General features: G+C 44.0%; 1 protein-coding gene across 5 annotated transcripts in view; it reads left to right on the top strand.

Annotated features, from left to right (window-relative positions):
* Positions 1-26,367, top strand: part of EXOC6 (exocyst complex component 6) — a 319,253-nt gene that overhangs the window by 195,054 nt on the left and 97,832 nt on the right. For 2 of the 5 annotated variants that reach the window (XM_073555853.1, XM_073555852.1), the window contains exons 16-19: positions 8,910-9,021; positions 10,801-10,935; positions 13,808-13,987; positions 25,138-25,167. In XM_073555853.1, the coding sequence (XP_073411954.1) occupies positions 8,910-9,021; positions 10,801-10,935; positions 13,808-13,987; positions 25,138-25,167 (457 nt within the window). Of the gene's footprint in view, positions 1-8,909; positions 9,022-10,800; positions 10,936-13,807; positions 13,988-14,207; positions 14,632-25,137; positions 25,168-26,367 lie in introns of those variants that run through there. The other 3 variants (XM_073555856.1, XM_073555854.1, XM_073555855.1) reach the window with 2 other exon arrangements.

Below are 26,367 nucleotides of genomic sequence, written 5' to 3'. Positions count from 1 at the left end.
CGGCTCACAACTCCCCAAGCTGTAGTTAAACTGTACACATGTGTTTTGTTTGCTTTGTTTTTTTAATGTTGTGAAGAGTTTACACACACAACGAAAAACATATACGAAACATAAAACATATGTAAAATATGTGTACAGTTTAAACACTAGTTGGGGTATTTCTATAAACTCCAGGACAAAAAAAAACATTTTTTTTTAAAATGTCCATAAGGGCACCATTACACATCTGTTTAAAACACATACGCGTTTAGGGGGAGCATTTATGCAGGGGTGGCATTTATGCACATGTAATCTAAGTACATGTATCAAAGTACTTCTGGCAGTTATAACATGGCAGTTAGACAGGGCAGGAGACAGGTAAGACATTTATATACATCTACTCTCTGTACATTTGGAGTACAACAAATATATACCATATGCATTTGTGTAATTTTTATCCTGGCCGCTGCATTCACACACATCCACCGCCCTGGCATTAACTCTCCACACTCCATCCATATTGGCCCCTCGCTTCTTTCCTCTCCTATGTATAGCACTCATGCTCTTTTCACATTGTTAAATTGCACCAATCCAGCCAGTCCCACCATTCAACACCAGAGACGCTCTCACAAATCACTTAACCATCTGCTCACTCTTTCTATCCTCCTTCTCCTAGTTGCAGGAGACATTGCTCCCAACCCTGGTCCCCCATGTTATAGAAAGTCAAACCCCCCCACTGCTACACTCAGAAACCCCTCTAATCTTATTAATATTCCCTGCATGCCATCTGTCTCTCTTAATTGTGCACTTTGGAATTCTCGCTCAGTGTGTAACAAACTCTCCTTCATTCATGACTTCTTCCTTTCTAATTCTCTTAACCTCCTGGCTCTTACTGAAACCTGGATCCAGCAGTCAGATACTACCGCTGCTGCTGCTCTTTCATACGGGTGGCTACACTTCTCTCATACCCCAAGATCAGACAATAGAGCTGGTGGAGGCGTTGGTCTGCTCCTATCACCAAAATGTACCTTTCAGGTTATCCCTCAAGTACCCTCACTTGTCTTCCCTTCCTTTGAGGTCCATGCCGTCAGACTCTACACCCCATTCTCCATGCGAGTGGCGGTGGTGTATCGTCCTCCCGGCCCCTCCCATCAGTTCCTGGATCATTTTGCCACTTGGCTTCCACATTTTCTCTCCTGTGACATCCCTACCCTCATCATGGGAGTTTTCAACATCCCCATTGCTCTTCCCCTCTCCCCATCTGCTACTCACCTTTTATCTCTAACCTTCTCATTTGGCCTTTCGCAGCTTACTAATTCTCCAACGCATGAAGACGGAAACTCCCTCGACTTGGTCTTCTCTCGGCTTTGTGCTGTGGATGATTTTGCAAACTCCCCTCTCCCACTCTCTGACCACAATCTTCTTTCATTCTCTATAAAGAACTGCCAGGCTGCTCAGGTCACCCCCACTGTCCAGACTTATAGAAACATACAGGCCATTAACACCCAGAAACTTCTGAAGAACTTGCAGTCTTCATTGGCCCCTATCTCCTCCCTCTCATGTCCTGATTCTGCATTGAAGCATTACAATGAAACACTTCAAAGTGCCCTGGATGAATTTGCACCCCCTATAAATAGAACACCACAACGCAGACGGCGACAACCCTGGCACACGGTGCAAACACGTTTCCTGCAGCGGTGCTCCAGGTGCGCCGAACGTCTGTGGAGAAAATCCAATCTACACGAAGATTTCATCCATTTTAAGTTTATGCTTAGAACATACAACACTGCCCTTCACCTCTCCAAACAAACCTATTTCAACACCCTCATCATCTCACTGTCCAATAACCCGAAACGTCTCTTTGACACTTTTCATTCTCTACTCAATCCAAGAGTACAGGCCCCAACCACGGAGCTCCGAGCTGACGATCTGGCCAATTACTTCAAAGAAAAAATTGACCAGATCCGACAGGAAATTATCTCCAAATCCCCTCATACCATGCACTGTCCTCCCTCCCCCACTGCATCTAACTCACTCTCTGATTTTGAACCAGTCACAGAAGAAGAAGTAAGCAGGCTCCTTGCATCTTCTCGCCCAACTACTTGCACCAGTGACCCATTTCCGTCACATCTCCTCCAGTCCCTTTCCCCTGCTGTCACCCCTCACCTAACTAAAATATTTAACCTCTCTCTCTCTTCTGGTATTTTTCCCTCCTCATTTAAGCATGCCATCATACATCCACTACTTAAAAAACCATCCTTCGACCAAAACTGTGCCGCTAACTATAGACCTGTCTCTAATCTTCCCTTCATCTCTAAACTCCTGGAACGCCTGGTCCACTCCCGTCTTATCCGCTATCTCTCAGAAAACTCTGTTCTCGACCCTCTCCAATCCGGTTTCCGCTCTTTACACTCCACTGAAACTGCCCTCACTAAAGTCTCTAATGATCTGCTAACAGCTAAATCAAATGGTCATTACTCCATGCTAATTCTCTTGGATCTCTCTGCAGCATTTGACACTGTGGATCATCAGCTCCTCCTCACTATGCTCCATTCCATTGGCCTCAAGGACACCGTTCTCTCCTGGTTCTCCTCCTATCTCTCCGACCGCTCCTTTACTGTTTCTTTTGCCGGTTCCTCCTCCTCTCACCTTCCCCTTACTGTTGGGGTTCCTCAAGGATCGGTTCTAGGCCCCCTCCTCTTCTCCTTGTACACTGCCCCTATTGGTCAAACAATCAGTAGATTTGGTTTCCAGTACCATCTCTATGCTGATGACACCCAATTATACGCTTCTTCTCCTGACATCACGCCAGCCTTTCTAGAAAACACTGGCGATTGTCTAAACGCTGTGTCTAATATCATGTCCTCACTATATCTGAAACTGAACCTGTCAAAGACTGAACTCCTTGTGTTTCCTCCCGCTACTAATGTACCTACACCCGACATTGCCATTTCCGTGTGTGGTTCCACTATTACTCAGCAACATGCCCGCTGTCTTGGGGTCATACTTGATTCCGAGCTTTCCTTTGCCCCCCACATTCAATCACTGGCTCGCTCTTGTCATCTGCACCTCAAAAACATTTCTAGAATTCGACCTTTTCTTACTTTTGACTCTGCAAAAACTCTTACTGTTTCTCTTATTCATTCTCGTCTCGACTATTGTAACTCTCTTCTAATCGGTCTCCCTCTTACCAAACTCTCCCCTCTCCAATCTGTCTTGAATGCTGCAGCCAGGATCATATTCCTCACCAATCGTAACACCGATGCCTCTACCTTGTGCCAGTCATTACACTGGCTACCCATCCACTCCAGAATTCAGTATAAACTTATTACCCTCACCCACAAAGCCCTCCATGGCTCAGCACCACCCTACATCTCCTCCCTTGTTTCAGTATACCACCCTACCCGCGCCCTCCGTTCTGCTGATGACCTGAGGTTAGTATGCTCAATAGTCAGAACCTCCCACTCCCGTCTCCAAGACTTTACACGTGCCGCGCCAATTCTTTGGAATGCACTTCCCAGGTCAATACGATTAGTCCCCAATCCCCACAATTTTAAGCGTGTCCTGAAAACGCATTTATTCAGACTGGCCTATCGCCTCAACACATTAACCTAACCTATCCCTGTGTGGCAGAGCCAAAAGTTTTACCATAACCAGGTTCCCAGCATCATGTTCCCACATGCTTTATGCATCCATTAGCCCTCTGTGTCTGTACTGTTACACACTTAACATTATGGCTGGTCCATACAATCAGGGCAACTGTTACCACCCACCTTTCGTGTCTCCCTCTTTCCTCATAGACTGTAAGCTTGCGAGCAGGGCCCTCACTCCTCTTGGTATTTGTTATAATCTACTGTATGTGATTATGGTTATGCTGTAATGTCTATTGTCTGTACAAATCCCCTCTGAAATGTAAAGTGCTGCGGAATATGTCGGCGCTATAAAAATAAAATTTATTATTATTATTATACGCGAAAACCGGTACCAGTGTCATCAATGTTTTCCATTGGTGGATAAAAAAAGAAATGACAAAAGTTCTCCAATGCTTTGCAATGTTAAACACAGAGAGTATATGGACGACACACGCATAGCACACAGACGACAACTGAATGACATACGGATGGCACACAGACAGTACACGGATAGCACACGATCGGGACACGAATAGTACACGGCCGGGACACGGATAGCACACAGCCGGGACACGGATAGCACACGGCCTGGAGACGGATAGCACACGGCTGGGACACGGATAACACACGGCCGGGACACGGATAACACACGGCCGGGACACGGATAGCACACGGCCGGGACACGGATAGCACACGGCCGGGACACGGATAGCACACGGCCGGGACACGGATAGCACACGGCCGGGACACGGATAGCATACGGCCGGGACACGGATAGCACACGGCCGGGGCACGGATAGCACACGGCCGGGACACGGATAGCACACGGCCTGGAGACGGATAGCACACGGCCGGGACACGGATAACACACGGCCGGGACACGGATAACACACGGCCGGGACACGGATAGCACACGGCCGGGACACGGATAGCACACGGCCGGGACACGGATAGCACACGGCCGGGACACGGATAGCACACGGCCGGGACACGGATAGCACACGGCCAGGACACGGATAGCACACGGCCGGGACACGGATAGCACACGGCCGGGACACGGATAGCACACGGCCGGGACACGGATAGCACACGGCCTGGAGACGGATAGCACACGGCCGGGACACGGATAGCACACGGCCGGGACACGGATAGCACACGGCCGGGACACGGATAGCACACGGCCGGGACACGGATAGCACACGGCCAGGACACGGATAGCACACAGCCGGGACACGAATAACACACAGCAGGGACATGGATAGCACACGGCTGGGCCACGGATAGCACACGGCCGGGACACGGATAGCACACGATCAGGACACGAATAACACACGGCAGGGACACGGATAGCACACGGCCGGGACACGGATAGCACACGATCGGAACACGAATAGCACACGGCTGGGACACGGATAGCACACGGCCGGGATACAGATGGCACACAGACAGTAAACGGATAGCACACAATTGGGACACAAATAGTACACGGCCGGGACACGGATAGCACACGGCCGGGACACGGATAGCACACAGCCGGGACACGGATAGCACGCGGCCGGGACACGGATAGCACACAGCCGGGACACGGATAGCACACGGCGGGGACACGGATAGCACACGATCGTAACACGAATAGCACACGGCCGGGACACAGATAGCACACGGCTGGCACACGGCCGGGACATGGATAGCACACGATCGGGACACGAATAGCACACAGCCGAGACATGGATAGCACACGGCCAGGACACAAATAGCACACGGCCTGGACACAAAGAGCACACGGCCGGGACACAAATAGCCCACGGCCGGGACACAAAGACCACATGGCCGGGACACAAAGACCACATGGCCGGGACACGAATAGCACATGGCCAGGACACGAATAGCACATGGCCAGGACACGAATAGCACATGGCCGGGACATGGATAGCACACAGCCGGGACACGGATGCCACACAGATGTGCTGTGCATGTTTTTTTTACGAACCCATAGCCTTGTATTGGCCATTGTCATCCGTGCTGCCGGGGATAAAAACAGACCTGTCTCCATGTGTTTTGCATGAACAATGGTAATGGACATATACATAGCACCATAGGTTATAATGGGTACGTGTTTTATATGTGAAAAAAAGGATAAAAAATACTGGAAATACAGACATGCGAATAAAGTCCAAGAGAAAGGTACTTTGTCTGTGAATATATAATTTCTGCTGATTATATTAACATGTTACCTGCTATAGCCGAAGCGGTTAATGTCTTTATATTAGTTTTCCCACCAATAGACATTTATTACAGGCAATTTTTGCATTTTATTATGATTTTTGTCTATAGAAAAGGTTGTCTATCTGTAATTTTTGGATAAGTTGTCCCAAAAGGTAAAACAAATTTGCAGCTTCATTAGTTTGTATTTTTTAATTTCACATAGTTTTTTTTTTCTATAAAAATCTATATTTTATGTTCGGTATGTGGAAGATGTTTTTTTTTTACTATACATTTTTTACTTTTTAAGAAGTTTGTTTTACTGAAGGCATGGAAAGCTTACCATCCGGCCACTAGGTACTGCGGGTATAAAACATTGTGCAAATCTCACAGTTTATCAAAATCTTTTCCTTTTACCTGCGGATTTAGCTGTGGATTTTGTTGCCGTTTTCCCTGGATCTCACCCCTTCATTTCCTTCCACGCTGAAATCCATATACAGATTTCACTTCCTGCATACAATCCACATTGCAAGTCAATTTCTGCACAGACATTTTCAGCAATGTGTAGATGTAATTTAATGAAATATCTTGACTCAGCTGCTACTGGATTAAAGCAATAGACCATTAATAGGGCATTTCATGCTTGGAGTGGTATCACTTGCCTTAAAACACTGCCATGAATAAAGAATTGGATCTAATCATCCTCCAAGAGCAATTTCTCCCAGCGATCCAGGAGCAATTTAGTGATGAACAATGGTTTCTCCAGCATGATGGAGACCATGTCACAAGGCAAAAGTGAAAACTAAGTGGCTCGGTGAGCAAAAGATTGAAATTTTGGGTCCATGGCCAGGAAACGCTCCAGATCTCAGCCCATCGAGAACCTGAGGTCAATCCTCATAAAGAGGGGGGACAAACAAAAACACAGAAATTGTGATAAAGTCTGAGCAGTCGTTAGACAAGAATGGGCGGTCATCATCAAGATTTGGCCCAGAATCTGATGTCCAGCTGCCGGGCGAAGAGTGGAAGTCTGCATAATAAGGGTCAACGCTGTAAATATTGAGTCTTTGCATAAACTTGATGTATTTATCTATAAAAGTTTGAAAACTTATGATATTCTGATAATTGTACTTCCGGAACCAGAGGAACATCAGACTAAAAGATCTAACAACACTAAAGGAGCAAAGTTTGTGAGAACCCAAACTTTGTAAGTCTCAAACCTTTTGGCCACGACTTTATTATTAGATATTATTATATCGATTTTTACCAAATCCTTTCTTGGACAAAATAATCATAATCTTCTGCACAATTTCCAGGAGAAATTTGTTTATGACAAACTATAGATTGTAAATGGAAGTCAATCTACAGGCCGCTGCGGAGCGTTAGGGCTGTGCCCTCTGCTCATACTGTACCTCCATGTGCCAATGATGTCCACATATGTAAAACTATGCAGCTCTTCCTTGCATGTCCACCATATGGTGGCACAGGGTGCTTTTTAATGAAGTCCCAGAGCATGAGACTAACCAGAACATAAGACATGGCTGCATTTGCCTGTCCTATATATACTACATATCCATTTCATTAATTTATATTTCCCATGACCCCTCTACAAACCCCCTGATGCAGTACTGCATATATACACTTGATGGCAGCACTTACCTGCAGCCTATCAGGGGCAGTTGGTTTATTCCTTGTCTGCACCTCACAATTTTACAGTTCCCGCTGATTCTGAATAATTGGAAAAGTCAGGATTTTAATTAATGACTTTACAGGTAGAATTGAAAGTAGCAAAAAGCTGCAAATAAGAAGAGTTTGGCATACCTACTATCAATAGACAAAACATCAGCATCTCAATGCCAAGCAGCAGCTGCAAAAGCAAATCAAATTTTAGGGTGTATAGAAAGAGAACTACCTGGTACTTATATCTAATTTTGCCTCCTTAATAAATGCATTGGAATGTCTCGGTTTGATGCATCGCAAGCAGCGTAAATGAGATATTGTCATCAAGTTTTGGTTGGCCTTCATAATCCTGCGTATATGAGAAATGTGCAAGGTGACCCACTTTTGCTGATCTTCCAAAATTATGATATATGAGGTTTGATCTGAAAGTAATGCCTTCTATTTACAAGGAAAATACAACAGGTGTAGAGAGCATAATAACGCAGCGAACCTGCATGCCGGGCCTGGAAACATCTGAACCAGCAAAGGCAAGCCACTTTTTTTAAACCAGCGATGACCGTGTTATCATCTGGAAAGCGTTGCCACCTTCATTGTAAATTGATGTTAAATTCACAGCATGTGTGCACCATATTGGCTGCTAGACGTGGATTTTGCTGCATTTTCCTAGCAGGAGAAATGCCCCATAGGAGCGTACCCTTGAAATTCAGGATATACTGCAAGGTGGCTGGGAAATTCCAACTACAAGTCAGCAGCTTTTGAAGCTGTTTTACTGTGGGAGAAACCTGTATGAGCTGCAATAAATTTCCGTTAAATGCAGAATTGCATAGAAATTCCACTAGAAATTAGCATTTTTCCCTACACCTATTATGTAGCCCTTCACATGACACTCTTCAATTATGTCTAATTTTTCTTGAATTTCACATATCCTCCCTTTGGCCATGTACATGTTTTCTAATAATGTATCAATTCCATACAATAATGACATTTTATAGACTTTAAGGTTACATGTAAGCTTATTGTTTTGGGATCGTCTGTATACGCCGCCATTAATTTTTCTACTCCAGTAAATAGTAAATGTTATTTCCTTCCGCCATTGATGGATTCTCCGATAAGTCATTACACAAAGAAACACTTTCATTCATTTTCTGGGATTTTTGCATATTCTGTCCTTGTAACAATTCCCCTATGAGACTCGCTCCGAGTGTAAGTGTCAAAGGTTTGTTCTTCGTGGCGCCTGAGGTGGAAGGAAATCTGGGAACGTCCCGATTGACACTTGTGGCTGCACACAGAGAACATGTTGTGGAAACATCTATACGACATTCACGTAATTCAGGCTTCACCTTGGTTCACTTTTACTGGCTGTCTATGGGAATTCTGCTTTTTAAAAAAAACAACAACATGTTTTATGATTGATTTCAGCTCCACAGAGATTGACGATCTTCTCCGGAAATCTACTAACTTACTTCTCACAAGGACCTTAAGCAGCGGTTTACAAAACCTCATCAAAAAGCCTCATATAGGTCTGACAGAAGTAAGTATTACACTGGGGGGGCAGGAATTAAGTGACTTTGTCGAATTGGACACAAGCTAACATGTAAAAATCGTTCCATTGTGTCCTCCTGGCCAGGCATTGGCGTTTTTTACCTGCCTTGTTAATTCCTGGATTTTCCTTATAAATTAGCTCGGCAACCCCTTTCCACGCTCTAAAGCCCCCTCTAGTAGCTGCAGGCCCAGCCTTAATCCATCCATTTATAATATGTACAACCAATATATCGCCATGTGCAATCCTTTATTTCCCCAGTAGTGGCCACTATAAGAAAAATGAGCAGCTTGTGTTTAATCAGATCATGGTTGATCGAAGTGGTTCTCATATTCAGCGGTTGTCTATAAAAAAAAAACACAACTCTTTAATTCTTCCATATAAAAGGCCATATATTCCAAAAACTGGTTGCTGATTTGCAGTGCACTGGTTCAGTGTCCTGACGGTTTTCTGTGGCAACCAAAACCAGCACATCTTCACTTCTGCGGCTGTCCTCTCGGTCTGGCATCCTGGTCGCTTCTAGTGTTTACCAGTGATAAGTCGATTGTGCGCTGCCCAGTTCCAGACATTACTCCGCTCCTCCTTGGCAGTCTTTACTTCTGTGGCCGCCATCCTTAGCCCAGTGCTACTAGTGCCATTAAACGCTAGAGGCGTCAAGGATGCCGACCTCAGAAATGAAGACTTCCCTGGTCCGGCTGTCACGAAGGACTGGACTGGATGTCGGACAAGGGCTGGTGCCTAACTCTAGATGGAATCAGTATGACTAATATCACTGCAAAGGTGATTGTCCAGTTGCTGTCCAGTTTAGTAACAATGCTAACCGGTTGGGCCTTAGAAAAAGAAGTTGTAGCCTCTTTTGGCAATTTCTGCCTGAAATTTTTGTAGTTATATCCTTCCTGTCGGAATAATGGAAATAACAACCAAATCTGACGGACCCGATTGTAAACTAATGTTGGCCCAGCCTGCCTATATTAGGGCTTGGCTGGCAGTCTATTGTGTACGAGGGCCTCCCGGCTCTTGCCCGACAAATGATCCAATTTGGGCTTGCCAATCCTTGAGTTCTTGGTGCGTTAAGCCGTTACCAGAGGTGACTTGGACCTGCTCTCTTGTAGAGGACACGGGAGCACTTGACTGAGCGAGTGCTCCTCTGTATGGAAGAGTCGGAAGAGATAGCTGCCGGCTGACTGATTGGCCAAACCATTAATTGGCTGACAGCTATCTATTAGGTCAGTAAGGTCTGATGGACAATGGTGGTATCCATCATACGATGCATCTGGTAGAGCCCTGTGACTCCTGCGGTGTGACTGGCCATCAGTCTCCGTATCACCGCCATAGAATGAATGGATACTGGTCATTTTCTGAGCCTTACATCCGTTTGACTTTTATCTCAGAGTACCCTACAGATATTGTATTTATGGGGTCCCGTCGTCCAAGCAGTCAGGACTAGGTCCCAACCTACAGATCATCACCAATGGAAAATGTGGTCTTTATGACTCCAGTGTTCCCAGTATCTACTGGGCAGTTGCACTCTGTTTCACGTGGGTCATGAATGAATTGTGCCAGATCACCGGCCAGAACAAGTATTGGTGCTGTCCCTCCAGTGTAGGGAGCTATGTACGTCTGCGAGCATTGCTCCGGGCGAGCTATAGCTGTGCGGCTTCCTGTAATACAGTAATTGCCATGTATTTCTGTACGGTCTCAAAGAACAATACCTCCTTAAAAATCGGGTGGGACGCTGCGCCACAAACCTGTTACCTTTCTGCTTTGTAGCTTGTGCAGATCATCATAAACACCACACACCTGGAACAAGCCTGTAAATACCTGGAGGATTTTATTACAAATATTACAAATATTTCACCTGAGACGGTGCACACCACCAGACTTTATGGCCTGTCCACCTTCAAGGTAAGGTTTATGGTAAATAACGGGACTATCCCAAAATATTCATTGCATTCATTTATATTTGATTTTTACATATAAATCATAGCAGATCATAGAAAGACTTAAAGGGGCAGTCCAGATTTAGGAAAATATGGCAGCTTTCTTCCAAAAACAGCGCCACCCCTGTCTACAGGCTGTGTCTGGTATTGCAGCTAAGAACCATAGACTTAAATGGAGCTGAGCTGCAATACCAGACACAACCTGTTAGACAGGTGGCGTTGTTTTTGGAAGAAGGAAGCCATGTTATTCTAAGTGTAAATAACCTGTTTAAAGGGGTTCACCACTGAGGACAACCCCTGCCCATATGCATCATTGGACCATCTCTTTTTGGACATAGAATTAACTACTGGTTGTTACCATGGAGGACCTGGCTAATCCATGTCTTATATTTAAAGGGGTTATCCAGCTTTTCAAATCGACTTCCTTAGGGCAGGTGCTTTCTGACAAAACATCGGAGCGCACGTGGACCAATGTTAGTCTATGGAGCCGTGCACATGTCCGCAAAATCACTGCATGCCCAAGTTGTAGTCACACTCAGCCATGCAAGTCAGTGAGTGCGTGGAAACATCAGACTGCACTCAGATGACATCTGAGTCCAGACCAATTTCCACGAACTGGCAGAATGGAGAAGATGGAGTTTTGTGAATGTCACACGGGGCTCGGGAGCTGTACACAGAGGTGTGAGATGTGTTATAGTGTTAGCATCTGCCGCTACCAGCAGCAACCAGAGCAAGCTCGAATCACTGCTGTAATGTCTTAAATGCCTGTCAGTCTTTCACAGTGGCATTTAAGTTGCCTCTGTTACAGTGCCCCTCACCTCTACGGAGTATTGCAGGCTGTCTATGGGTTGCCATTGTATGCGGCAGTCTACTGAATCCCACGTCACCATCTATGTACTCCCACGAAGCCCAGCCACAAGGTGACCTTCACAGGAGAATGAGATTTTTCCTATTTACAGCAATACAAAAGTACAAGCGATCAAATCATTGGTTTAAGTTCCCTAGGATGGGGGGGCTAAAAAAAGTGATTATCAAAATAAAAAAATAACATTTTTGAAAATAATTAAATGTAATAAACTAGCCACAACCAGTCCTGGGTATTTCGGTACTATCAATGGGCAGTGGGATCTGGTAATGATAATTGCTGCATGTCTGCGAGCCTTTATCCTTATTACAGAATTGCCTGCCAGATCAGCACAAATCTGTCTTATTTGCTGCAGTCCGGGGTAAAGTAGATGAATAATGGCGTGACAGCAGCACTTTAAGCTTTGTTTTGTTTCCTGTGCATTATCGGGTGTCAGGAGACGGCGCGGTGCAGTAAATAGTCCTGTTTGTATACAAAATAGTGCGTGCCGGAGCTGTAAAGCTTGGCCGGTAGTCACCTCTAGATGAAAGCAGCGTACCATGGAAGTGAAGGATTTGCTAGACTATGCCACTGCTTAAAAGGTGGCATCAGGACTTGGCAGATCAAGGAGAGTAAATTGAATGGTAGAATGTCTGCGGGACGGTGCCGTTCTGAAACCTGTGGATCTGCAATTACAACCGCAAACTACATGTCGAAACGTGCACCGATTGCCAAATTTATCGCCATGTATTTAATTGCCCTTTTAAATGTATCTGTATGGATAAAGAACAATAAGGGGATCGCTTGGTCGCAATGTTCTATTGTCGTTGGTACATAACCTATTTACACGGGGATATGTGCTGCCGACAACAATTAATTTAATGTTTATTCTTACTCATCTTTTTTTTTTTTTCGGTAATCTAACATATTTGGTATTGCCCAATCTGTAAAAAGCCTCATCCATCAAAATATAAAAGTAACTTGTACAATAAACACCCTAAAAAGAACAAAACAAAGCCAGATTTGCCATTTATAGCCTCAACATCTCCCTAAGAAAATGCAATAATAGCAATCAATACATCGTACGTACCCCAGAATGGTATAAATAAAATGTGGGCTTGGTACGCAAAAAAAAAAACCATGACACAGGTCCAAATCAATTTTTTTTTTCTTACAAATTTTCCACCACTTAAATAATAAAAAAAATAATGTGATAGGTCATTTTTATTGCACAATAAACACTTAAAAAATGCTGTAAATGCTGCTGTTCTCTTTTTCTTTAGTTCCTGCTCCTCTTCTTTCCTGAGAGCCATGGACCTTTCTTCACTCTATGTAAATCTGGTCTTTTTTTTTTATCCAAGTGGGCGTGGCCTTTATTATGGGAGTTTTTATGAGAAGCACACCCAATTGGCTAAACCGTATAGATTTGCCTACTGTGAAGAGGAGGCCATATCTCAGGAATGGAGAGGCGTGGGAACAAAAGAAAAACACACCAGATGCAGTAGAACAGCAGAATTTACAACAGTTTGTATATATATAATATTTGTGTCAAGTGACAGGTCCTATTGTAATGATAAAATTTGAGTGTTTAAGTTATTTTTATGTATAATTTTGGGCAAACACGTTCCTAATAAATGGAAGTATGAGCATTGCCTCATGAAACTCATCCGACCTACAGAAAATTTCACCCTCGTGCAGAAAATTTATTCTTCTGGACATTTCTTTGCTGATTAACAAGCTTTTAAAAATGACCTATAACCGGCGGGTAATTTGGGCGTTTGTCTCACTAGTAGAGGATGGGCAGCAAACTTGGCTGTCAGTGAGTTACTGCTGGAGCGGTGTGATGAATGGTCCTCCAGGCATCACTTATTTGTTACACCATTGTAGATTGGAATTTAAAAGTAAATGTCTACCTGTCGTGTGGAGAAAGCTCCAGAGAATATCAGACTTGACGTAATGGACAAGAACCTAACCTGTGTCCTGTTCTGTTCAGGACGCCAGGCATGCCGCCGAGGAGGAGATCTACACCAAACTCAACCTAAAAATTGATGAATTTGTCCAACTGGCAGACTACAACTGGACAATGTCTGAGCCAGACGGGAGAGCCAGTGGTTACCTAATGGACCTGATTAATTTTTTACGAAGCACATTTCAAGTTTTTACTAACTTGCCTGTAAGTTTATACAATTTACAATTTGCATTTTTCTACTTGTGGGGATTGAATGGCAGGATATGTAATTTTAGCCACTTGTTTTTTTACATGCTCTTGACATTGTGCTATGTGATGAATGTTTAGATCTTACTCAATAGTGATGCTGAATCCCACTCCACACAGGATCCGGATCTACTGAGCGCCCACTAATCTACTTTAGATTATTTTTTTATCTCCATAGGATCCACTGATAATGTCAATGAGGAATAGCAGGACTTCCCCTGGATGACGCATCGGTGGTGTTTGCCGGCCACTGACCACTCCTGCTTTACTTGACTGACTACTCTTTTATGTCTGTAGTCCACTTACAGCTGGCCACACACTATTCCTCCTGACATACCCAACAGACATAAATGTCTGGCTCACCTAAATGGGGACATGGGAACGAGCTGCTGTCAGACATCTCTGGCGGAGGCTTATGTCGCTTGAGGACAAAAAGATCGTTCATGTTGAAATCGAACAGCCTGATCATTCTTTCTGTTGACATCTACTGTCAGAGGGAAAAGGCAGGACACTCCCATTCACATTAGATGGTTTTTGGTTCCACAGGTCCGTTGATAATGTATGTGACTAGCTTAAGAAAAAATTAAAGAGGTATTCTCACATTTGGAAGTTTTCCCCTATCTATTGAATAGGGGTTAAGTTCCCCATTGGTGGGGGTCCAACCCTCACCGATCGCTAGATCAGTGTGAATGGAATGGTAATCAGTCATACGTATGCATGTCCGCCCCATTCATTCTTATGGCAGAAAAAGTGCTATCTCCAGAGGTCCCAATAAGAATGAATGAAGAGGCAGAGCGTATCATCAAGCTTGGCTTTTTTCTGGATCTTTGGGTTCCCAGCGATCGAGAGATTATCTCCGATCCCATGGATAGATGATAACTTCCAAACTTAGGGCCCCGTCACACATAGCGACGCACCAGCGATCCCGACAACGATATGACCTTGTCGGGATCACTGGTGTGTCGCTACATGATCGTTGGTGAGCTGCCAAACAGGCAGCTTCACCAGCGATCAGCACCAGTGACACGCGGGTAACAAGCAACGCACGTCGCTTAGTTACCCACTGAGTACCTTAGTCACCAGCACGCTGGTGCAGGGAGCTGGTAACCAAGGTACACATCGGGTTTCTAAGCAGCGCGCGGCACTTAGAAACCCGATGTGTACCTTGGTTACCAGCTCCCTGCACCAGCGCGCTGGTAACTAAGGTACACATCGGGCTTCTAAGCGCTGCGCGCCGCTTAGAAACTCTGTGTTTACCTTAGTTACCAGCGCTAGCTCACTGATCGCTGGTCTTCCGCCTGTCACACGCAGAGATGCGTGCTGGCCAGTGGGAGACCAGTGATCCAAAAAATGTCCCGGCCATTCCAGAACGATCAGCGATAACCGGCAGGGGGGCCGGTCGCTGGTCAGTGTCACACAGCGATCTCACTGGCGAGATCGCTGTTGTGTCACAAACACGAGACGCTATGTGTGACGGGGGCTTTAAGAACACCCCTTTAAGGAACCCTATTGGGACCTCATAGAACCCAACCAGTGATTTTTTTTTATAAGGAATAGACACGTTTATTAAAAACGTTTCTAGAGTGGAATTTTCAATATTTTCCTAATTCATTTTGCCCGAACAATGAGATATTCTCCATTATTGTAGCCGTGCACGTTTTTCTTTGAAACCCTGTGACCTTTCATATAAACATGTTTTTAATAGCAGGCTAGGGTTGATGTGACTAGGATGACTAGTCCAAGGGGCCGGTCCTGGGCCGCTTTCCCTATGTACCTTATATATAATGTGTTTCCGTCCTAATAAAGTAATATCCTTGTGTATGTATTTAATATATTTTGGGTAGATGGAATCTATATAATTTAACTTTTCTCATCAAAAATGTTCATAATCCTCTTTAAAGGGTTAATTTAGTGCGACCTCTAGACGAAGACCCTGCAGAGTGCAGCGCAGTCTCTTTAAACCGTGCCCGTGCCGATGGCAGCATTCCATGGGAGCATATGCGAGTGGGCGCATTCAGCCAGAACATAGCTATGAACTCCGCAAACCTTTCCAGATCATATCACTCGCTGGAAGACTGAATGGGAGTTTAGTTGGGGACTGTGGGAGGCAGCGCTGTCAGATCAGACTCCTAACGTGTTACTAGGTAGAAGATCTTACAAGTTATTAGTTCACAGTGTCGCCATCATAAATCATCATCAGGTCACAGATGATCACGGATCAATCCTCAACTGAACCTGCAACACCACATTTACATTCACTGCCACTGACGTTATTGCTGTAAATTCAGAATGTATGTGAACATTAAGGCTTAGAATAACTTGTATAAGTACAATGGAAAGCGTGTAACAGGGCCATGTACACTACCATGCAAAAGTTTGGGGTCACCCAGACAATTTTGTGTTTTCCATGAAAACTCATACTTTTATTAATCAAATGAGCTGCCAACTGAATTTAAAATCTAGTCCAGACATTGACAAGGTTCGAAAAAAAGATTTTGAAATAATAATTTTTCCTTCAAACTTTGCTTTCGTCAAAGAATGCTCCCTTTGCAGCAATTACAGCTTTGCAGACCTTTGGCATTCTAGCAGTTAATTTGCTGAGGTAATCTGGAGAAATTTCACCCCATGCTTCCAGAAGCTCCTCCCACAAGATGGCTTGATGGGCACTTTTTGCATACCATACGGTCAAGCTGCTCCCACAACAGCTCAATGGGGTTGAGATCTGGTGACTGCGCTGGCCACTCCATCACAGATAGAATACCAGCTGCCTGATTCTTCCCTATATAGTTCTTGCATAATTTGGAGGTGTGCTTTGGGTCATTGTCCTGTTGTAGGATGAAATTGGCTCCAATCAAGCGCTGTCTACATGGGTATGGTATGGCGTTGCAAAATGAAGTGATAGCCTTCCTTATTCAAAATCACTTTTACAATGTACAAATCTCCCACTTTACCAGCACAAAAACAACCTCAGACCATCACATTACCTCCACCATGCTTGACAGATGGCGTCAGGCACTCTTCCAGCTTCTTTTTAGTTCTGTGTCTCACAAACGTTCTTCTGTGTTATCCAAACACCTCAAACTTGGATTCGTCTGTCCATAACACTTTTTTACAATTATCCTCTGTCCAATGTCTGTGTGCTTTTCCTTTTATTAGCCAGTCTCAGATATTTAATGAAGCTGCCAGTTGAGGACTTGTGAGGCGTCGATTTCTCAAACTACAGACTCTAATGTACTTGTCTTGTTGCTCAGTTGGGCAGCGGGGCCTCTCACGTCTCTTTCTACTCTGGTTAGAGCCTGTTTGTGTTCTTCTCTGAAGGGAGTAGTAAACACTGTTGTAGGAAATCTTCAGTTTCTTGGCAATTTCTTGCATGGAATAGCCTTCATTTCTAAGAACACGAAGAGACTGTCGAGTTTCACATGAAAGCTCTTTTTTTCTGGCCATTTTGAGAGTTTAATGGGACCAACAAATGTAATGCTCCATATTCTCAACTAGCTCAAACGAAGGTCAGGTTTATAGCTTCTCTAATCAGCCAAACGGTTTTCAGCTGTGCTACCATACTTGCACAAGCGTTTTCAAGGGTAACCATCCATTAGCAATTGTAAGATAGCGCCCAGTGTTCATGTTGAGGGACACTCATTCGGCAGCAGATTAACCATGTCAGGCACGGGTTGTTCACATAAATCAGTCCATCTGGTTTATTGTGCAGCATAAACCATATAGCAGCAACAGTCTTACATCAGACCAAATGAAGATTCAATGTAGAGCTCCGTTCTCTTAGCCCTGTGGTCACACAGGCTGTGCTTTGTCCAGCAAACAGGCTCTACAGTCTCTCAGTTAATTCCCCTTGTCCGGGGTTACCTCTGAGCTGCTTCTCAGTCCTGACGTCCTTTCCCTCCTGGGGACTGTCCAGTACTCACAGGCTATTACACACAGGCCACACACAGTCAGTGGCATCCACATGTGCGCTTCAGGAAGGCAGCACACCTTCTAGCACGTCTGCCTTCCGGGACCTTCCACACGGACCAATCAGATCCAGGCATTCACTCATGTGACCTACCCTGGTCACCTTATATGGTCCGTAGCCACACCCACAGCATCACATGGCTATGACCTCGTTGCAGGTCCTTCAGATTCACAACCACACACATAGGCTTTACTTCAGACACACGCCCCTGGGTGGGTTTGTAGGTGACTGGTATCACCTGTCTCACCAGCCACCTGGAAGACTTCCCTGATACATTGTAACAAAAACCTCAGCAGTACCTCTGATGATTAACACACATTATCAAGCTTCCATCCTAGGGCTATCCACCCTGGCATACATAACAGTCATTTACCATTCTGCCGTTCAGCCTATTTCCATTACCACAATGGACATGCCTGTATGCCTGTCCTGGGGCACACACAGTGCCCCCTAGCGGACACAGTGGTCACTGCACCACACCTTCTTACACAGTTAGCAAACACAAAGTACCATAAGAACACTGGAGTGATGGTTGTTGGAAATGGGCCTCTATACACCTGTGAAGGTATTGCATTACAAACCAGACGTTTGCAGCTAGAATAGTCATTTACCACATTAACAATGTATAGAGTGTATTTCTGGATCATTTAATGTTAGCTTCATCGGAAAAAACTGTGCTTTTCTATAAACAATAAGAACATTTCTAAGTGACCCTAAACTTTTGTCCGGTAGTGTACATCAGATTTTGTCTGGCAGATTCTAATGATTTCTAAGAAGCTCCCAGCTACTGTTATGTTAATGAGGATTGGAGAAATGACAGTGGAAAACTACTTATAGTGGACCAGTCACTGGGTCATAAGTGGGCATTTTTTGTGGTCTTCATTAAGAGGGTGTGGCTCACAGGATCCTCTGGGGCATGTCTTTGGGATACTCTGCATTAGCCTGTAAGCCACGCCTCCTGTAAGACCTATAAATATTAGCACTAAATGAAAAGGCCCATATCTCAAGAACTGTATGGCAGAATTTAAAAAAAAAGGCAAACTTGAGTGAGCGGCGGGAATAAGATAAGAGTAAAAACTGGTTACTTTTGACCTAGTGAGGACCTGTCACTAGGTCAACAGTGGTTGTTTTTTTTCAGATTTTATTCCTACTGTTTCCCTGTTGGTTTATTTTTTTATTAATTTTTTTTTGTTCCATAGATAAGGACCTTTTCATTTAGGTCTTTAAAAGGGAGCTGTGCACATACGATAATAATGCAGAGCAGCCTAAAGACACGCCCCAGAGGATTGTTTAAGCAAATCCCCTTTGTTAAAAACCTGAAAAACGAGCATAAAATATAATGGTTCATATTTCTGGAACTGTATTGTTGATTAAAAAATAATAAAAAAATGAATCCTAAAAAAATCCTAAAAACAAATTACTCAGTGGTGCAGCAGGAATAGAATAGGGGCAAAAACTAGTCCTTTTTGGCCTCATCCTTTTTAAGGGGTTTAACAAAACAGTAAAACACCTCATTATTGGTTGTACGGTTGTGGAAAAATAAAAATAAATCGATACTCAGCTACGAGACCTATTCTGCTACTCTATACTTAGCAATGTCTCTTTGCTTCTTTTCCTCCTTTGGGCCTCTTGGACGTCTACCGATATTGAGAATGAAGGCGCCACATAACTGGCTTAACACTGAGTCTCCATCCAAGCTTTTCCTCACCACCGCGCCTCAGGCCACCTGACTGCTTTGTAGATCTTTGTGATACTGATGATAGCTGGGCTCCACTGTGCAAGGAAAAGCAGTGAATGGAGTTGTAGAGCTTTGTGGTCCCTTCATCATTTGGATTTGTCACGGTCCCTGTGGTTGGATGCCCACTCATTACAGTTGAGCAAAATGATCCACATTGGTCCGGCAGCCACATCACATCGGGTCTATCAGTCAGTGGATACCTCTCAGATTCCGGCAGATAGGAGGAGCTTTGCAGGTCTCCGCTCCAGCGGGTCTATCTATCTATCTATCTATCTATCTATCTATCTATCTATCTATCTATCTATCTATCTATCTATCTATCCCATCCATCTATCCATTCCCCAGTCCATCCATCTATACGTCCATCCATCTATCCATCCACCAGTCTCTATCTATCTATCTATCTATCTATCTATCTATCTATCCATCTAATCCATTGTTTCCATCCATCTATCCATCCACCAGTCCATCCATCTATCCATCCACCAGTCTATCCATCCATCCATCCATCCATCCAATCCATTCTTCCCATCCATCTACCCATCCACCAGTCCATCCATCTATCTATCGTCTTCACATTTTCCCATTCAGTTACCACTTACTTGTGAATGTTATCATTGTTTTCCCTTTGATTTCGTTGCTCCCCTGTGGTTACAAGCGTTCTCCGTCAAGTGCCTCAATCGTCCGACTTCATAAACTCCATATAATTAGCATTTATTCTCTCTGACTACCTCTAATTCTGAATAGTAATCCTCAGAGTGACGGCACATTCCCGGGTATAAAACATATTTGGTACATTGAGCTAAAGATTATAGCTCATTAGTTTAGTTTTCAGTAATCTTTCCAGGTACTGTATCAGCAGGCACAAAAATGTACACTAATGCCTATATGTATAGTTAACCTCTACGAGAACATGAATGCGTAAAGCTCAGGCGCTTACAGAAGTCATCCTCAAAACCGCGCAGAAGTCAAATACCAAGTGTGCACGTTCCCATGTTATACTGTACTCATTGTCCGCAGCCTCATGAATAGTAATCCACCTAAACATTCATTCTCTACATTGGAAGAGATCTCAATAGACAAGTGCAAGATAAAAATCTTGGATGTATAGGGATTTTTTTTATTTTAGGAGTAATTGTCTATATAAAACAAAATTTAATTTGTGTCTCCATTTAATAAGACTGGTAACTTTTTTATTTTTCCATTGATGGAATTGTGTGAGGCCTCATTTTGGCTTGGTATTAATAAATCCTTAAATTATGGAGTTTTGATTTTATTTTTTTATAGCATTTACTTTGTGTGTTAAAGGGAAGGTATCATCAGAAAATAACCTCTTGTGTGAAGTTTCAAGTTTTTATGCTTTTTATTGCTTTGTTTTTCTTTTCATTTGACAATCTTTAATTTAAAATATACGGCACTTTCTGCTCTTTCAGGAAGAGTTTTCAACAGTCTCCTTATCATTAGAGGCAGGATTACAATGACAGGAAACACCTCTAAACATAGTTAGTAACAAAGGATGCGCTAATCACTATAGGGAAAGTCTCAGCTCCCCCAACCATTGAACACACTCATTAGATCCTTCAATACAAAAGATCGGGTCGGGATCTGACGATTGTGGCTAATGTATATGTTACTTCTGGAAATAACGGGAAATAAGAATCTAAAAAAGCCCCAGTGGCCAATGTGAGAATTACAAGATTTCTTTTTCATTTTAATATAAATCATGTAAAAAATATTTTAAAAATACATGTAGTACAAAATCCTGATTTAAACAGTAGGCTGTTTTCTGACGACAGCCTCCATTTAAAGGGAAGGTGCCGCGTTTTTTCATAATTTAATGTAAAAAAGAAAATAGTATAAAAAGATATTGTCCCCTAAGCTTGACTCAGTGATGTGTATGTTTTTTTTTTTTTACTGTATTAATGCAGCCACTGGGGGCTGCCATCTTACCCTTCTGGCTGCTGAACAATACTTTCCATGCTCATTTAGGGCAGTCCCTGGGCATAAGACATAACAGTCAGCTCCTGACCCCTATCTGTATCATTGCAGCAGCATCAGGAGTGAACTGGGCATGCCTCTGTGGGCAGCTCAATTCACAGCTGTAGGTGTGGCCAGGCGCCATCCTATTAGACCCAAGTGCATTCCTTTTAGCTCCATTTACAAGCAAGCCCTGGATGCTGTACTGTTCCAGCATAACAGGGCTTGGATGTTCACTCTGCACATACCAGCTGCAGGAGAGGATACAGGACGAGCTACTGGACACCAAGCTGCTCTTTCCAAAACACCCGACCAGCTGCAGCCCCAGCTCTTGCAAAACATAGGAGGAGCTGCCCCCTGCTGTTTCAAAACACTTGGCTATCTGCTGGACATCTAATCCTATCCTGTGTGATACTGACTGCTGAGACGTGTATCTAATCCTCTCCTGTGTGATACTGTGCTGAGCCGTGTATCTAATCCTATCCTGTGTGATACAGACTACTGAGCAGTGTATCTAATCCTATCCTGTGTGATACTGACTGCTAAGCCGTGTATCTAATCCTATCCTGTGTGATACAGTCTGCTGAGCCGTGTATGTAATCCTATCCTGTGTGATACTGACAGCTGAGCCGTGTATCTAATCCTCTCATGTGTGATACTGTCTGCTGAGCCGTGTATCTAATCCTATCCTGTGTGATACAGTCTGCTGATCCATGTATCTAATCCTATCCTGTGTGATAGTCTGCTGAGCCGTGTATCTAATCCTATCCTGTGTGATACTCACAGCTGAGCCGTGTATCTAATCCTCTCCTGTGTGATACTGTCTGCTGAGCCGTGTATCTAATCCTATCCTGTGTGATACAGTCTGCTGAGCCGTGTATCTAATCCTATCCTGTGTGATACAGTCTGCTGAGCCATGTATCTAATCCTATCCCGTGTGATACTGACTGCTGAGCCGTGTATCTAATCCTATCCCGTGTGATGCTGACTGCTGAACTGTGTATCTAATCCTCTCTTGTGTGATACTGTCTGCTGAGCTGTGTATCTAATCTTATCCTGTGTGATACTGACTGCTGAGCTGTGTATCTAATCCTCTCTTGTGTGATACTGTCTGCTGAGCCGTGTATCTAATCCTATCCTGTGTGATACTGTCTGCTGAGCTGTGTATCTAATCCTATCCCGTGTGATACTGACTGCTGAGCCGTGTATCTAATCCTATCCCGTGTGATGCTGACTGCTGAGCTGTGTAGCTAATCCTCTCTTGTGTGATACTGACTGCTGAGCCGTGTATCTAATCCTATCCTGTGTGATACTGACTGCTGAGCCGTGTATCTAATCCTATCTTGTGTGATACTGACTGCTGAGCCGTGTATCTAATCCTATCCTGTGTGATACTGACTGCTGAGCCGTGTATCTAATCTTATCCCGTGTGATACTGCTCCACTGAAATACTCTGTGCTACTGTCACCCTGCTGGTTTTATATGTGATCTACATGGTGGTATTGTGTATGATCTATATGGCGGTATTATGTGTGAAGTATATGGCGGTATTATGTGTGAAGTATATGGCGGTATTATGCGAGAACCCTATTGCAGTATTATCTGCTAAAAGGGGACCCATTCTAGGGTGGTTCTGGCTGAGCACCTGCACACGGGTCAGGGGTAATAGTTAGGTGCAGTCAGGGGAGGGCTGGTGAGGCAGCTGAAGAGAGGGGTCTCATTTTTATCGTTACTGTATGGCTACATTTCCCCCCATCCTGCTTCCCAGCGTCACCCTGGACTGCGCCTGTCGCCTCGCTTTCACACATCGCCAGGACAGGATCTGAGGAGGGAAATGGGGTCTTTGTATGCAAAGTCTGGGTCAGAAGAAGCCATCCATCAGCAGAAATGTTTCCTGGATTTCTGTGGTGCTGTCTCCCTGCTCCTCCGCCATATATCTCCCTCTGTGCCCCCCATAGACCAGCGCACTGCTCTCCTGAAATACTCTGTGCTGCTGTCACCCTGCTCCCTCCACCATATATCTCCCTCTGTGCCCCCCCATAGACCAGCGCACTGCTCTCCTGAAATACTCTGTGCTGCTGTCACCCTGCTCCCTCCACCATATATCTCCCTCTGTGCCCCCCATAGACGAGCACACTGCTCTCCTGAAATACTCTGTGCTGCTGTCACCCTGCTCCCAGAATCCTTGCTGCCTGCCATCCTCGGTGACCGAAGACCCCATTCCTCTCTTCAGATCCTGTCCTGGCGATGTGTGAAAGCGAGGCGACAGGGGCCCGATATATGGTGGAAGGAGCAGGGTGACAGCAGCACAGAGTATTTCAGGAGAGCAGTGTGCTGGTCTCTGGGGGGCATCCTGTTCGGTGCCAGGGATTGTACATAGAGCTCTGTGTTTTATACACATGGATGGACAGTCTGCCTGTCTGCTCCACAGAAATCCAGGAAACATTTCTGCTGATTGACGGCCTGTTCTGATCCAGACGTTGCATGCAAAGACAGTCAGTAACTTTGCAGGCCCCATCAAAATGGCTGCTCACAGTGTTCCTAGATGTCATCCTCTCTTTTCCCTTAGCAAACACCCAGAAGGGGAGGAGAGGAGTGACACCACACCCATGTCAGCAGATTCCGCCCATAATTACTGCAGGGCAGTAACGTGAGCTAGTTGTACACTAGGTTTTTGTGTCAAATTTCAGTAGCTGCTCCCCCTAGTGTTAACAAGTGGAAATGCCAAACTTTTTAAAATTATTTTTCATATTTTGCAAAATTAAAAACAAATGATTATATTTTTTAAGAAAATGTAAACATTAATTCTTTACATTTTTTCAATTGCTGAAAAAAAATTTCTTGGATGGCACCTTCCCTTTAAAGTATTTTATATTTTGGTAGATCAGACTTTTGCTAGTACCCGCACCAATCACCAGAACGTGGAGGGCTGATAACATCCAATGTTGGGAATAACCCCTTTACCCGTTTTTTTTCTCCTAAACTGCTTGGTTCTGAGAGAATAGTATTTGGGAGAGTCATCTCTGTTACTATAAAATAAAGGGGATCTGGTTGTCGTCTCTTCAGATTTTCCGAATTTGCTTACTACCCAATTGTATTACAATTTTATATTTTTTTTTCCCACAAACACACCCAGTAACGATAATAACCAAGATCCTAACTAATGACTGTACACATAGGCGTAGTAGTGGAGGGGAACTTTGTTTATGCCATAGGTGAATTTGCTGTCCTATGTAAAACTATTAATCAAATTGCAGATTCTCTGCTACAGTGATGAAGTCAGCTCTGCTATGTCTGTTATCTCCGAGCTGCCTTATGTATAACCTGCTTTGTTGCTTTTCTGTCACTGCTCTCTGCTTCTAACACTTCTTTCTTACATTTCTTCCTTTTTTTTGTGCTTTCATTGCTCTGCTGCTTTCCCTTCAGAATAACAGCAATGACCATGGAGCAATGTCGGTAAGTAGCTGCCTGCGGAGAAACAGTAAACGACTGTGTCTACTTAAAGAAGCACCCCACCTCCTCCCAGCAAAATTTGTATCCTCCTATTGTATTGCAGTCATCATATTATATAGCACTGTGTACTTACAGTTGCTCATTTTGCTTTTCTACCCAGATAACTATTTCCCATTAGGTCTATGACATTACGTGATTAATAACGGACTGAATCCTTCTAAGCTCTATGTAGAAACAGGAGGTCAATTTTCCCTGTACGAGTCATCATTCACTGCAAAAGTCCCTGGCAGGGGGAAGAGGGAGCAGCTGGGTCACGGGGTGAAGATAAAGGCAGGGACAAGAAACTTCTTGTTTCTACATGGATCAGAGAAAATAGAAGAATTATCTGGGTAGAAAGGGAAATAGAGCAATTGTAAGTATACAGTGCTGTATATTATGACTGCAATATATTATGAGGATAAGAACCTTGATAAGAGGAGGAGTGCTTCTTTAATATACTAACTGTCCCTTAGATTGTATATGTCAGTTATCGGAGAGTATATTGTGCCCATTATAATATTTAGTAAATTCTGAAAATGTATACATTAATTTACCCAAAAATATGTCGTGAAATTCAGTGATAAATTCAATAGTTTTCTGTGTGCATATTCCGTAAAGCTTATTAATATTATTAATATGGTAACAATACTTTCAGGAACTTTACTTTTAATTTCATGAAGATCTTTAATTGCTGTCAGTAAATTAAAATTTCCAGAGGCTAAAAGTTCCTCCTTTCCTGTCTGGCTTATCATCATTACAAGAGAAAGCTTTGTTATACTCAAAACGTTTAGAAAAAGACAAAAAACGTTAGCTCCTAGCTGTAAGATTGGGGATGGCGTTCACGAATTATCCAACCGTCAAAGAATTATCCAACTGTCAAAGAATTATCCAACTGTCAAAGCCCCCAACAATCCCAAGATCGGAGCTCTTCAGCCCAGTCTTGAATGGATAGGAGGTGCGCACATTCAGCCTGCTCCGTTCATTGTGTATGGTACTGCTGGAGAAACATGAGCTCCGTACTCGCCTGTTTCCAGCTGTCCTATAGACAATGATTGGAGCTGAGTTCGAGAATTTGAACATCTTATCCATTCAAGACATGACTGTAGAACCCCATTCTTGGGATCTCGAGTACGTCCCAGTAGACAGACCTCCAGTGATTGACAA

This window comes from Dendrobates tinctorius, unplaced genomic scaffold (genome assembly GCF_039654945.1).
Source record: "Dendrobates tinctorius isolate UK_male_01 unplaced genomic scaffold, ASM3965494v1 ptg000230l, whole genome shotgun sequence".
Taxonomy (NCBI): domain Eukaryota; kingdom Metazoa; phylum Chordata; class Amphibia; order Anura; family Dendrobatidae; genus Dendrobates; species Dendrobates tinctorius.
Note: the sequence above shows the minus strand (reverse complement) of the source record. Positions and strands in the feature narration are given on the sequence as shown.